Here is a 16,079-nt window from a genome sequence, read left to right as displayed (position 1 = left end):
ACAAAACAAGGTCCTCATGGGGGACTTCAACCACTCTGATATCTGTTGGAGGGACAACACAGCAGGGCATCAGAAATTGAAGAGGTTCCTGGAATGTGTTGATGATAACTTCCTGGCAGTCTGCTGAAGTTCCCACTGAATGGAAAAGGGGAAACATAACCCACATTTTCAAGAAGGGAAAAAAACAGAAGATCCAGGGAGCTGTAGGCCAGTCATTCTCACCTCTGTGCCAATCATGAAGAAGACCCTCCCGAAGGCCTTACTAAGGCACACAGAAAATGAAGATGAGGTGATTGATGGCATCCAATATGGCTTCGCCAAGGACAGGTCATGCCTGATGAACATGGTGGCATTTTATGATGGGGTTGCAGCTTCAGTGAATAAAGGAAGAGCAACTGACGTCATCTACCTGGACCTGCACAAATTATTTGACAATGTTCCACATGACATCTTGGTCGCCAAACTGGATAAAAGGATTTGGTTGATGAACCACTCTCTGGAAAAGGAATTGGCTAGATGGTTGTACTAAGAGAGATGTGGTCAACAGCTCAGTGTCCAAGTGGAGACTGGTGATGAGTGGTGTTCCTCAGTGATCAGTGCAGGGACCAGTGTTACTTAACATCTTTGTAAGAGGCAAGGACAGTGGGATTGAGTGCATCCTTAGCAAGTGTGCCAACAGCACAAAGCTGAGCAGTACAGTTGACACGCTAAAGGGAAGGGATAGAATCCAGAGAGACTTGGACAGAGTTGAGAGATGGGTACATGCCAACCTCATGAACTCAACAAGGACAAGTACAAGGTCCTGCACCTCGGCTGGGGCAATCCCAAATACAGATACAGGCTGGGCAGAGAATGGGTTTACAGCAGCTCTGAAGAAAAGGACTTGGGAGTGTCAGTTGATGAAAGACTCAATATGAGCCAGCAATGTATGCCTGCAGCCCAGAAGCCCAACTATATCTTGAGTTGCATCAAGATAAGTGGGACCAGCAGGGAGAGGAAGGTGATTCTGCTCTTGTAAAACCCCACTTGGAGTACTGCATCCAGTTCTGGGGCCCCCAACATAAGAACATGGAATTCTTGGAGCACGTCCAGAGGAGGGCCACAAAGATTATCAGAGGGCTGAAGCACCTCCCCTACAAGGACAGGCTGAAAGAGCTGGGGCTCTTCAGCCTGCAGAAGGAAAGGCTCTGAGAAGCCTCTTATAGCAGCCTTATGGTACCTGAAGGGGGCCTGTAGGAAAGCTGGGGAGGGGCTTTTTATAAGGGCAGGTAGTGACAGGATGAGGGAAAATGATTTTAAAAAGGAAGAGGGTAGATTTAGACTAGGTATCAGAAAAAGATTCTTTACTGTGAGGATGGTAAGACACTGGAAGAAGCTGCCCAGTGAGGTTGTGGATGCCCCCCTCCCTGCAAACATTCAAGGCTGGGCTGGATGGGACTTTGAGCAACTTAGTCCAGAAGGAGGTGTCCCTGCCTATAGCAGGGGGTTGGAACTAGATGATCTTAAAGGTCCCTTCCAACCCAAACCATTCTATGATTCTGTGATTCTAAGAAGGTGACATTTGCTGCCAAAAGGAAAATAGAGGTAATACAATCACAGCTCCACTCCTTGATGGGAAGAGGAAAGGAGCCTTCAACAAGTCGTGCCTTAGTATCCTCAGAAAAGAGCAAAACTTTCTGGGGCATCTCACTAACTTCCTAAAGAAGGAACAATGGCAAGAGTATTATTCCCTCTCTCTGCCTGTTTCGACCAAAATGATGTCTCGGTCACCAGCAGCAACACTGAAGAAAACCATTTTTGGCCACGGGGACCCAACAGACAAATGTGGAGAATATTTCACAGGGGGGCACAGTAATGGTCATTAAAACCCATCATCTGCCAAGGGTTATGAATACTGTAGTGTCTCAAGCATAGCTTTGCTCTCTGTATTTGGCACGTGGCACAGTTCAGTACCTGAAATAACTGCCTGTGCAACTCTGCAGCCAGCAAGTCCCAACCATTTCTGAAAATCCTCCTTCCTGGCAGGCTTGCGCAGAGCAGGAGCCCAGTGCCAAGTCCTCCCGCAGAGAAACACAGAAGAAGATCACAGAGGCTGCATTTTGTTTCGAGCAGTAGAAGCAACACTTTCAGATACAGATGGTACATGAGATTTGAAACCAAGTCTTCTGAGATTAGGTGTTATACTCAGGTTTACTTAGTGTCTTTCAGACAGGTGCCATAGGAAACCAAATCCTGGCTCTGGAGACCTAGCAAATGCACTCACAGTGGGAATGAAGGCATTTATGATTTTCTCCTCTTAATCTGGTATGTACTATATGAAGCACATATAGAGCATTTTTCTTCCTATTTAAAGTTCATTATAAGTACTTTATGCGTTGAGAAACACTCTGAGCACACCTATCAGATTTTCAGTCAAAACAGCTTGGTGTCTGGTAGGGGCTGTAGAACTGGTCGATTTATTTCATAAAATTTTATGTATAAAGCAGCAGTATCCATGAACTTAATGGTCAGAATATAGAGTCTACAGGGGTAATTTTTATTACAATTTATAGCAAGATTACCCATACTCCACAGTTTTCAGATTTTATTGAGATTTTATGGGACTATATGGCTAGAACAGTTAACTGCACCCAGCATAGCTACGGTTCACGGAGAACGGGAATTGGCACTGAACACAGTGTAACTAATCTACCATAGAATATTAATTGCTATGATCCCATCAAAGGCAATAGTTAAAATCATTTCACCAATCACATAATTTGCCATAAACCTGTGAAAGAATGGTTGTACGTAGAAATGTAAAGCTGAGAGTGATTGCATGAATGGAATGCATGCACATATTTAAGAACTCTGTCATTGGGTTGCCTACAGAAACATACAACACCACTCTATTTAAAGAAAGGACTTTTCTTATTATAGGCTATTCGAATGTTGTGATTCTTACCTACAGAAACACCAAATGACTGAAACTACGAGAATTAAATCACAGCATAAAATACACAAAAACTGTATCACTAGAAGTTAATGGGGAAGATTAACTAAAATATCACAAAGCCCCTACAAAAATAGTAGCAGATCGCAACTAATGCATTTCAACAGTCTAAAGATATTTTAGACACCAGAAAGTTTCCAGTGGGTTGGTCCAAGTCACAATAAAACCCAAGGCAGGGATAAAATAAATGAGAAGTTTTATGTGTATTTCAGCTGGATCCAAATTTGTGGGATAAAAGCAATTAGATCAAAGCTCAATGCTGGTGAGACCACAAAACGGAAGGAGCAGAGGCATCCTGGTGCTGAAGGCAAAGAATTAACAGCTTCTAATAGGTGTAGGGACTCAGGACATGTTGAAATGGCCTTTCTAATCCTCCTTTGGCTTCACAAACAAAGCTGGAATACATACCTACCTCGCTCCCTTCCACAAACCTGCTGCTAACAAGAAGCACATGAGGCTAAATCCATTGCTGATAAATGATAAAAGAGTGTGCTTCTGTGGTGAAAACATCTATACATGAAGCTAGTGAGTCAACAGATCTGACCTTCTGTAGAAGACTGTAATTCAAGCTTCTCTGTCTAAGGCTTCTTTCTCAATTTAAACAGCAAAGTATATCTTGCAACCTGTATTTTGACTCTCAGTTCTGGTGAGAATTACTATTTACTCTAGTTCTTAAATATACACACCATCTCCAGTGACACAGACTCCACCCTGAAGCCAAGCCTGTTTCTCTCCCAGCCTAGCCTCTGCCAACTAGCTTCTCCTTTCCAAGAACAACTAATATTTCTTCCAGACGAACCGCAGGAACAGAAGGAGAGATTCAAGCTGCAAACATTTTGGGGGGTAGGAAAGCGGGGGCAGACAGGTTGGAATACATACAGACCCCAAATATTTTTGTGCCCAACAACAAAAAATTACAGCTCAACTAGGTCCACCACTCAAATCCCAAATCCACTGAAATGCAGAAAGATTTCCCATGAAACAAAAGAAGGCAAGGTTACCAGTTTTAATCAGGAGTGTCTTTCAGAGCAAAACTGATACAAGCAGACCACATAATTTGATCTGTGAACAAATGGATGGTTCTCAAATTCCTAACGTTCTACTACAAGTTGTGTTCAATTCTGTGGAATAGGCTTTACAGTAGGTGGAAATACAGCATGTACATTTATATAAATAGAGTAGATGGTACTTTAAAAAGTAGGTAGTGGACAACATACTCCAGTTTTAAGCCACAGTAAAATCTGTAGCAACAAGTATTACATTTCCTGCTTATAAGTTAGGAATGTGGTATGTGCAAGCTGTGAAGATATGCAATCCAGGTAATTCTGCAGGTCTATATGCAGATGTAATAACATAAAAACAGGTCATGCCAATGTCATTATGGATGCTTATGCATGAGAGGTTGAAGTTGAAGTGGAAAATTAAAGTTTATAATATTTTGAATGCTGGATTGTTGTGCAGGTTGTGCAGCTGTGCGGGTCCTTGGTGCACCATCACCAGGGGGAGCTTCTGAAATGCCCTTCAGTGAACGGAGTAACTCTTCTGAACTATGGAAAGCAATTTTTAGGGATACTATCTTTCACAAAATCTACCACTAGAGGGATGTGATTTGCTGGTAGTACTCATGGATATGATCTGAAAGGAAAGCAGTGGAAAGACTCAGAATAATGGGACTATAGTTTGCAGGGGAATGTGTTGCTACCCGGCCAGGCCATGTTGCTCTTCTCTATCTGAGTTTCTCCTTGTTCCCTTTCACACTACAAATTCTACCTGGATCCCTCTGCTATCCTCCTTATGCTTTTGTCTCCTTCCTCTGTCTCTCATATCCTGTCCTATTTTTCCTCTTGAACATATTCACACATCCATACCCATCTCACCACCTCTCCTTTTCTCCCTTGTTCCCTTTCATCCCGTGTTTTACCCATCCTTTCCAGCTTCCCAGTAAAGTTTCTCCTTGCCTTTCCTGAAGCATTTTTTTTTCTTGCTTTACTCCTTAAGGAGACTCTGATTTTTTTTTATTTTTTTTTCATTGCTCTGAATCTGGCTGGCTTTCTGCAAATGCTTATGAATACTAAAGAATGGTCAACAGTCCAAACCAAACTTGAAACTTGAGGCTCATGGCTCAGTACCACAGAGGTTCTAGAGTTTTGCACAACAACAACAACAAAAGGAATACATTTTTCAACATAGAAAATGCTATGTTTTTTCCCTGCTCTCAGTCTCAGAAAGAACAGACTACAGACTAGTTTTCTTGCAATCAAAGAAATAAAAACAAGGAAAAAAAGGAATGGCCTGAGGCAAGAATATGACATGAAAAATGCCAGCCTAAATGGTTAACATACAGACAAACTTCACGCAGCTGAAGAAAAGGCTTTAAGGGGAACTCTCAGGCAATCTTATCCATAGGTGTTGCTACCTGCTGTGCCTCTAATTGCACATTTTAGCAACACACACCATTGCTGAACAGGGAAAAAAAGGTGAGAAAAGAGTTTCTCCTGGGATTTTAACAAGCTGGAATACTTTAATATGTAATAATGCCTAGTGGTCATAACACACAAAAAAATCTTGAAATCTCTTTCAAAATTTCTGATGACAGAGTATAATAGTGACCACTGAAGGAAGCAATCTTCATCCCTTCATCACATTATAGGGGCTGAGGAACTCATGGCGCCCAGGAGTAACTGCATGGCTTCCATCCCCCCTGCGTCCTGACAGCCTTAACATATTGCCTCACTCTGTGTATATGGAATAACCTAAGGATTGGGTTGTGGGTGAGCTGGCAGTGCAGGGGTGGCATGTAGGGACACCCGCAGCAGTGAGAGTATCAGGATGGGAAGTCTCAAAGACGGTAGGAAAGTATGTGTCTATCTGCATGTGCATGTGATTAGAGTGTTTTGGGATCACATAAAGGTGTTAGAAATGTGTAGGTACTTATGCAGACTTCACACATTCCTGATGTTACATTACCAGCATATATCCTGAATGTATAATCCCTCATTACCTTCTTACTATATATTTTTAATGAATCCCCAAAATACAGATTCTGATTTTGGTTTAAATCAGGTGAACTGAGAGGTTTTTATTCTGAAACAAGAATCAGTCTGACAGCAAGGTGCTTTTGTAGCAAAGCCAGGGTTCCTGTTGCTCCTCCTGAAACATAGTACGTGACACAGGACCTGATGGGACACTCATTTCTGTGCCTCGTCACTTAATTGAGTAGATCCTGCTCAAAAACATGTTATGGCATGTGGAAGACAGGGAAATGATTAAGGATAAAGAATGAACAACTGACATATCCACCTGGACTTTGATACATTCTCACACAACATCCTTTCCTCTAAATTGGAGAGACAGATTTGATGGATGGACTGTTCAGTGGATAAGGAATTGGCTAGATGTCTATTTCCAAAGAGCAGCAGTCAATGCCTCTATGGCCAGGCAAAGAACAGTGACAGGGGGTGTCCTGCAGGGGACCCTTGCTGTTTAGTATCTTCACTGGTGAGATGGACAGTGGAAATACAGTGCATACTCAGCAAGCTTTCAGATGACAGTAAGCTGAGCAGTACAGATGACACTTTGTAGGCATGGGATGCCAAGCAGAGAGACCTCAACAGCCTTCAAAACTGGGCCCATGTGAACCTCATGAAGTTCAACAAGGCTAAGTGAAAGGTCCTGCACCCTAGTCAGGGCAATCCCAAGCATGTATACGCTGAGTGACAAATGGAGAGCTGGCCTTCAGGCTACTGGTGGATGAAGAACTCAACACGAGCCAGCAGTGCGCACTTTCAGCCCAGAAGGCCAACTGTACTCTAGCCTGCATCAGAAGAGGCATGGCTGCCAGGGTGAGGAAGGCGACTGTCCGCCTCCACTATGCCTTCATGAAGCCCCATCTGGAGCACTGTGCCATGGCCTGGGGCTCCCAGGACAAGAAAGACAGGGAAGCTCTTAGAGGCCATGCAGCTGCTCAGAGAGCTGGAGAACCTCTCTATGAAGAAAGACTGAGGAAACTTGGTTTGTTCAGCCTGGAGGCTCTGGGAAGACCTCACTGAGGACTTCCAATACTTAAAAGGGGGCTACAGGAAAGATGAGGAGAGACTCTGTCAGAGCATGTAGTATTAGGACAAGGGGTAATGGCTTTAAACTAAAAGAGGGCAGACTTTGAATAGACATATAAGTAAGACATTCTTTACTTCTAAGGGTAGCTGGATACTGGAAAATGTAGTCCAGAAAGTCTGTAGATGCTCCATCCCTCGAAGTGTTCAAGGAATGTTCAAAGCCAGGTTAAATGGGCCCTTGAGCAGCCTGGTCTCGTAGAAGGTGACTCTGCCCATGGCAGGGGTTTGGAACTAGATTATCTTTAAGGTCCCTTCCAATACAAGCCTTTCTGTGATTTTATGAATCTGTGCTGCTAGCATCTCAGGTATATGGGAGCTATTTCTTTGCAAAATGATCTAGTTTTCAATGCTGCAGAAAAGGTTGGATTTTAACAGGGAATCTTGCAAGTGAAAAATAGGATAGAGGAGGCCAGACAGAACAGAAATGAGCAGCACACATGGAGGAGGAGGAGAAGTAGATTTCAGACTCCACAGGAGGAAGGTGTGACTGAAAGTGCATGGATCAGTGACGCCATGGATAAGAAAGCACGGCAGCAGAGATGACAACAGTGTGGGACAGAAATATTAACAGATAAGGAGCAAGAGATGAAACAGATCTGCTAACTCAGAGAAAAATAAGGAAGGATAATAATAAGTAAAGTAGAAAAAAAGAAGAGGTGAAAAGAGAGGAAGATAGAGGACACAAAGAAACAGATTCCTTTTCCTGAAATAATGAGAGTACTCAAACAGAACACGAAGAAGAGTAGATTTTACTTGAACTGTCTACAAAGCAGCTGTTGGAAGGATAGTTTTCTTGGAGAGAGAGGTTCCCATAAAGCACTAGGAGAAGCAGTAAGCCACCTGAGTAAAATACCTGGAGGGAGGGTTAAACTAATAAAGGAAGTTTGGGAGGTTAAAAATGAAAAGGTTCTAGTAAAACGTGGGAGGAACAGGACAATTCAGCACAAGGAAAACTGGGATCTGAGAGGGAATAACAATGGAAAGTATTTCTCTGTATTTCCCATCTCTTGCATTTTTCCCTGCTCTGAACCAGGTTGCACTTAATTTTGGATGGTTTTACAACTACAAGTGTATCTGCTCAGGAAAATGCCTAAGTTTTATTCCAATGAAAAGAACATCAATACAAGCTCATGTAAAATCCAACAGCAAGTGCTACCCTAAAACACTCTTGTATCATGATTTGGACCTGAAGCAACAAGAATACATAAATTATGGGACCAATGTTGCTGATGCTATAAAACAGATAACATCAGCAGATGACTTTGTTTCAGCGTGCATGTTTTTTGTTTCAGAAAATGATTAACATTCATGTAAATGACAGAAGTAGTGACTTCAGACATTTCTGAACCTGCATTTCTCCCTCAGTTGGTATAGAGGATTAGTTGTCAATTCATTTTGTCAAAGATGTCTTGTTAGCCTCAGTCCATTCACTTCTTTAGAGCTAAGACAAGTTAATCCGTGCATTTATGAAATTTGTTTAGTCAGTTACTTCATGCAACATCACTGTTACATTTATATTGTTTTACATGAAATAAGAGAAAAATAAACTCCAGCAAAAGATGACAAAAAATGACTACCTAGAGTGGACTGCTGCCCATTATTCTTCTACTGTATTTATTCAAATTCACCTGAACATTTCTATCAAATTAATTAGTGAAAGCAAAATGGGTACAATTGACAAGAAAAAACAAAAAAACTTAATTCTTTCTTTTCCTTTAGCTTTAATAGGTGCTGCAGGGCTGGTTAATGGTCTCTGCCAATAACAGTACAAAAGAGAGATTGTCAGGGCAGCTCAGGAGGCCTGGAGCTCGTGGGCTGAAATCCCTACAGCGTATTAAATTCTGGAATTTCGTTGATGAAGCCAGGGTAGTGAATTTCCAACTTTTACAAGATCAAGAGGTCCTTCACATGGAGGAGAGTACTACCAGAGCCAAGCAGCACCTCAGAAAAGAAAACACATGGCAGAAATTCCGGATGAGCTCAAGGTCAGGTGCTGCTCAAAGCTCCAAAACCAAAATACAGGCTCAAACTGATTTTTTTTTTTTTTTTTAATTTCAGACAACATGGTGAAACATTCTGCTTTCATTTATCACTTCTTGACAAAATGCCACAAGGTCAGAAAACTGCATAATTGTATGAAATGTACTAAAGCTTCTTAAACTGTCATTTTGAGGCTTAAAACGAAACACAGATCTGCTTTGAGCTTGGTTTCTATGCTTTAAGCCTGTAAAAAGGACACACCTCATACTTGAGTACTGAAGGAATGGGAGGAGAACCACAGACTTATGGACAACAGAACAGTACTAAACATCAGAATGACCAACCGCTGTTGTATATACACTACTAGGTAGACATGAGAGTTAAAAGGAAAACGTCTTTCAGTTGTGGGTATCTGTTCATTATGCAATTAGGTACCCAAGAGACATAATGCGTTACTAAATGTCCCATAACTTCATAAGCCCTAAAGTGAGGTTATCTGTCAGTAGCCTTCCTTTCCGCTTCAAGCAATACCTCATTTCAGGGGAGAATTAGCCATATTTTATACGCCCATACACAATGAACCCTGAAATGAGTATCCCTCATTCCCTACCTCATGTTCCCATTTCTGTCACTAATGTCCTTCTTTATAAGGCTGTACTTTTCAAGGCATTTGGGCACATCTGTTTTCTCTTTTCTACCTCTATCCATTATATCATCATCTCTTAACAATTTTTTGCTGCATTGGTAACTGTTACTTTCTCATTTTTTCTTGCTCTCCATATCCCCTTTCTGTGTTCTTTGGACTTCCCTTTACAACCATATCTGTCCTTCTGGCATGTGCTTTCCTCCTCTCCTCACACCTCCACGAGCCTCTTATATCCTGTGTCTGTAAAACTCATTCCCAGCACTCTGTGTGGTTTCCTTCCCTCCTGCTGTTTAATCTGGAAGAGGCAACTTCATTCAAAATATGCCACTCCTTGAGTCTAATAAAACCTGCTCTTTACTCCAAAAACCTTCCCTTGTCACGTCCCAAGAGAACAAGTGCTTTCTCTTTGATGGAAGCAATCTCTCTGACTCTCCTTCCTGCTCTTGTTTTTTGAGCTTTGTATCACCTGGTGAGTTTTTCATGTCCTTCAATGATATTCTATACACTGTCATTACTCCGTTGTCCTATTTCTTCAGTTCCTAGGAATGATCTATTTCTCACAGGACAAAACTTGACATGAGGCACCTAACATCACAGCTGACCTCAACTATTTTTTTGGAATTTATTTTAAAGAGCACAGAGGATAAGAATTGTAAAGGTCCTCTGTGAGTAGCTGAAGTTTTATGTCACTTTGGCAAATGACACAGCAAGCTTGTAAACTAACAGTTTTGTAAGGCTGTTCTGTTTTCCTCATACAAGAATGATTTTACAGATGCCACAGACACACAAAACCAGTTCTACCTTACCTTTGACGTGGCTTCTCCCATCCTCCAACAGTGGCACTACTATAGTGTTGTTCATATTCCCAGGTGATCTCACGGCTGTATAGACAACAGGTACCGACTGTACCACAACGGGTATACGGTGCACGTGACTCATTTTATTGGACTGCAAGTTCATGGGGCTTGAAGGTGGAACTGGATGGATAATGTGCAAAAATTGCTGACCTCCCACACCAGATGCAGAGGCCACAAGAGGACCTGGACTTAATACTGATGGTACAGATGCTGCTGAGGATACCGACGTTATTACTGTGGGTGATGAAGCTGGTCGACTCGAAGAAGAAGAAGTAGAAGTAGAAGAAGGGGAGGAGGCTGATGCTGTCATGGAAACTGGTGAAGATGAAGCTGCTGTAGGGGATGACCTGGCTTTGTTTATTGATAAGTCCACTGGTTCAGTCTGTGTTTGGAAATGATCTGTAGATAATGAATCCTCCGGGGGATCTGCCTTCATGTTGTTTAGTAACAAGGGCACAGCTTCCATATCTGGGTAGTTGTGGACGTTTGGAGACTGTTGGGGAAGGACAGAAGGACATATTTTTAGTTACATATGTGGCTAAAGGCAACATAAACACCCAACGTGTCATCTCCAACAGCGATGGTCCCCAGTATTTTTTAAATTACTTTTCAAATGCTTGAAGACTGTAAGTTCTCCTGCTTGTCTACTTTCTTCTAGATCAGGCAGACCTCGCTTCATCTTTCTGTCATAAGTGACCTTTAAAAGAACAAGTCTAATCACTTGTTCACTCTTTGCAGCAGCAATTCTTATTTGAGTTAGAACGTCATATGTATTTTTTCTCATTGTTATACTTTCTCTTTCTTGAAAATTTATTTTATAAACTAATTAAGAAAAAAAAAACCCTGACTTTGCAAAACAGATTTGTGCCGCAGGCTAACTCTTTCAAAGCTAATTGGTCTAAATTTATTCTAGAATGGTGACACCTGTGATAGCTTTATTCTTTATTTTCATCATCAATGTGGTTAACAGAATCTTTGGATAATGATACTGGGCCAAAGATAGATCCCTGGAGAAGCCCATTTGATACACCTTCCTTTCATGACAGCACATCATTAGTAACTACCCTACAAAAACATTTTTTTTTCAAGCTATTTGCAATAGGAATAGCAAGAAAGGAAATGCCCATTGATAACCCGGTAGTAAGAGAACACTTAATATTTACCTGGCACAACACTGCAGCAGTGCTTCTCTGCAGGCACACTGCCACAGGTACACACAGTCCATTCCCTATTGCAGTATGGAACTCAACACAGATCAAAAAGCTTGCCAAGCTACTTCAAACTCTGATCCAAAACAGTTCTTCCGTACACAGATCTAATAAGTCATCTTTTTATGGTACCTAAGCAGCTCCAAAAGCATTCCTTCATTCTCTAGACCACAGTATTTATGCAATTTCTAAAAATATTAAGGCAGACACATGTAACCCAGAAACATTTCAGTTCACCCACTCTAGATAGGCTAACAATCAAGCAAACTATAAATCTGATTTGGGATTTTTATAATCTACCACGGTAAATATTTTCATTGAGAATCAACATTTTTGAGTCAGAGCCAGATTTCATCACAGAATGAACTTCAATTGCAGAAGGAAAACAGAAGCATTAATATTAAAAGCCATAAAAACAACAGCCTAAGTGGGTATTACCCCTAGCATTATGAAAGATGAGATGTTTAGTAGACCTCATCCATTCAGTTGATTTAGATTTGTTCTTGGACCTAACACTTCCCCCCATTTGAAAGCAAGAACATCTCTGGAACAGCACGTCTCCTGCTCTATTCACATACAAATCAACTTAAAACAAAGAGACCCCAATTCATCCGGCCACAGACCCTGCTGTTCTGCGGTAATACAAATAAGAACAAAAATTCTTTTATAAAGACAGTGGGGATTTCTGCTTAAAAAAGAACACACCATAAAGAACAGGTCACTTTTCAAAGTGAGTAACAAATGCAAGTGGCAAGGTCGTGAAAATTTCTTCTTCAAAAAGGTAGAAGAGTCTGTAATTGCTCAGTGACGACTGCTTACAACTTACCCTGAAACACCTTATCCTGCATACTGCCAGTAATGAGATTCAGCATTAGGTACATTGGATGTATGATGATAAAGACAAAACCATAAAACATACATAGCACAAAGTGGGTCACTTTTCAAATCTTGACAACAGCTGACAGAAGTCTTACACATGCAATGGGCAAGCAGCCTGGGTCTGCTCAGCTAAAGAGACCAGTGGCAGAGGGAAGACAAGGTGGAAAGGGATACCCTGCGCACTGTATGGCAAAACCTTTAGAAGACGTTGCCTTCAATCATATATCCTAAAGGCTTGAGTAAAAGGGGATAGATGGGATTAACCCATATACAGGAGAGATGCAAGATCCTCATGCATCCCCTTGTGCACAAGGCTAGGCAAGGGTATGGTACAGCATTTAGAAGCAGTACGAATTGCCAGCTCCTGGTTGAAGAAGGGCAGATAGACAGTGAAGGAACCCATGCACGTTGATCCAGGCTTCCCCTGGGAGCATGAGGCAGATTTCAGTGACAGCGCTGCCTGCCTCAGTAGTATCAGGACCCCAGACCTGTACAAAGCCAGTGCCACTGCCACCACTGCAAGTGCAAACACGACAGACACAAGTCATATTAAGCATTCTTTCCATGAATAAAAAGTCAGTTGCCTTTGAGGTAAAACACACTTCATGTATCACCACAGTCTTAAAGCTCTTTCTTCATTTGTTGTATGGAACAACAAAAAAAAGAAAGAAAAGTACCATGTAACAGTAGGCTACCATGTAAATCACTTTCTTTTTTAGCAGTCTTTATATATTTATTTTTCCTATCACACAGTCCCTACACTATATCCACTTTCCATTAGTACACTCTTTCCATCTGGTTTCTGGATCAGTCCTTGTACATGATTGGGGCTGCTATGTACTATGTACTACAGTTGCTATTACTATTTCAGCCCTCATTAGTAAGATGAAACTTGAAAAATTCACACTGCCTTCATGAATGTCTACAAAGAATAAAACTGGTTTGTGCTCCTATACCCTCCTTTCACTGGCAAAACTCTAAAAGTAAGATTGTCTGTGCTTTCATACACTTCATCTGTAACTGAATTCAGCTGACATTACAAAACACAGCAGGATCCTTGCTGGTAACAGTTTGTGCCTCCTTCTTAAGATAAAAACCGTAAACAAATGAGTTTTATTTTGTACTGACAGTAGTCAATATAGACACTACTCTAACAACTTGCATCCTGACAGTGACCTAAACTAAACTAAACGATGGAGATGTTTTTCCAATATCTTGGATTTTAAACTAAGGTGCCTGAGCTCTATTTAGCATCACAGAATCTAGAGTCACCAAGGTTGGAAAAGGCCTCCAGGATCATCCAGTTCAACTGACCACCTATCACCAGTAGCTCTCACTAAACCATGTCCCTCAGTACAACATCTAAAGGTTCCTGGAACACCTCCAGAGTCAGTGACTCCACTGCCTCCCTGGGCAGCCCATTGCACTGCCTGACCATTCTTTCAGAAAAGCAGTATTTCCTGACACGCAGCCTGAATCTCTCCTGGCAGAACTTGAGACCATTCCCATCAGTCCTACCACTGTTACATGAGAGAAGAGGCTGACCCCCACCTCACCACACCCTCCTTTCAGGTACTTATAGAGAGCAATGAGGTCTCCTCTGAGCCTCCTCTTCTCCAGACTAAACAATTCAAGCTCCCTCAACAGCTCCCCATAAGACCTGTGCTCCAGACTACTCACAGCTTTGCTGCCCTTCTCTGGACACGTTCCGGGGCCTCAATGTCTTTCATGTTGTGAGGGGCCCAAAACTGAACACAGTACTCGAGGTGCAGCCTCACCAGTGCGGAGTACAGAGGGATGATTGCCTCCCTGCTCCTGCTAGCAACACAACTTCTGATACAAGCCAGGATGGCACTGGCCCTCTTGGCCACCTGAGCACACTGTTGGCTCATGTTCAGCCGAGCAACAACCAACACCACCAGGTCTGTTTTCTCTACACAGTCATCCAGCCACACTGCCCCTAGCCTGACACTGCCTGAGGTTATTGTGCCCAAAGTGCAGAACCCAGCACTTGGTCTTCATACAATCACAGAACAGCCTGGGTTGAAAAGGACCACAGTGATCATGTAGTTTCAGCCCCCTGCTATGTGCAGGGTCACCAACCACCAGACCAGGCTGCCCAGAGCCACATCCAGCCTGGCCTTGAATGCCTCCAGGGATGGGGCATCCACAGCCTCCTTGGGCAACCTGTTCCAGTGCGTCACCACCCTCTGTGTGAAAAATGTCCTCCTAATATCTAACCTAAACCTCCCCTGTCTCAATTTAAAACCATTCCACCTTGTTCTATCACTATCCACCCTTGAAAAGACAGCTGTTCCCCCTCCTGTTTATATGCTTGTGAGCAGGCTGCTGAGCCAGCAGAGGCGGAGCTAGCACAATCGCAGTGGAGTTCAAACACCTTCCTACCATGTGAAAGTCATTGCTGTGGAGACCAGTTTCAGGGCAGGTAAGATTGCAGTGGGTAAGGGACCTAAAGCAAAAAGGCCAACCAAAAAGCTCTTTTTTGGGTTCTTTTTTTGCAACCAACAAAAGCACTATGCCAGTGTTGGAGGGACTGGCAGCTTGTGGGCAGGCTGCTGAGCCAGCAGGGATGGAGCTGGCACTATCCACTCTTATCTCTGAGCTTGACCTTGACCCTTTTCTACAAGGCTAAAAGCAGCCCTTGGGAGGGAGAAAGCTAGCTTCTGCCCATCTAGTGTGCCAGATAAGAAAAGGTGAGAAAAGGGTTTTACTGACTACCAGTAACAGGGAGGGAAGTCAGAGTACTGGCGCAGCCTACACTGCCTATTACTGAAGCAGCAGATGCAGGAGGTGGGTCTTGTGGCAGAACATGTCAGTGTTCTTGTCTTTGCTCAGGAGATTGCTCTCCTACTGACAGACCCTGAGACTGCAGGTTCAAACATGGTCTCGACCAGACGGCTTGCCCCAAGAAGACTGTGGCGACCCAGACGGAGAGCCTGCCCAGAAATGTGGCGGTTCAGGTCTCTGGCTGCAGGGAGTGCCTGAGCCTGCTGCTGCCGGGGGGAGGATGGGAAGGATGCCACCTGAGTGAGGTGCGAGCAAATAGATGGGCTGCTCAGCCTGGTGGTGGGGCTTTGAAAGGAGGTAGAGAGATTAAGAACCATCAGAGAGTGCGAGAGGGAGACTGACTGGTGGTGTGACTCTGTGAGAAAGATGACCCTCTCCCGTTGCCATAGTCAAGCCACCCTAGGGTGCTGAGGGAGCTGGCAGAGGTGATTGCCGAGCTGCTCTCTGCCATCTACCAGCGTTCCTGGTTGACTGGAGAGGTTCCGGAGGATTGGAGGCTTGCTGATGTGACTCCCATCTTACAAGAAGGGCTGTAAGGAGGATACGGGGAACTACAGGCCTGTCAGCCTGACATCAGTGCCAGGGAAAGTTATG

General features: G+C 43.0%; 1 protein-coding gene across 6 annotated transcripts in view; it reads right to left on the bottom strand.

Moving 5' to 3' along the window:
- KLF12 (KLF transcription factor 12) overlaps positions 1–16,079 on the bottom strand; it is a 264,660-nt gene that overhangs the window by 88,133 nt on the left and 160,448 nt on the right. For all 6 annotated transcript variants that reach the window (XM_048933311.1, XM_048933316.1, XM_048933313.1 and 3 more), the window contains exon 4: positions 10,540–11,083. In XM_048933311.1, coding sequence (XP_048789268.1) covers positions 10,540–11,083 — 544 coding nt within the window. The remainder of the gene's footprint in view (positions 1–10,539; positions 11,084–16,079) is intronic.

This window comes from Lagopus muta, chromosome 1, assembly GCF_023343835.1.
Source record: "Lagopus muta isolate bLagMut1 chromosome 1, bLagMut1 primary, whole genome shotgun sequence".
In the NCBI taxonomy this organism is placed as follows: Eukaryota; Metazoa; Chordata; class Aves; order Galliformes; family Phasianidae; genus Lagopus; species Lagopus muta.
This window is presented reverse-complemented; position numbering and strand designations above follow the sequence as displayed.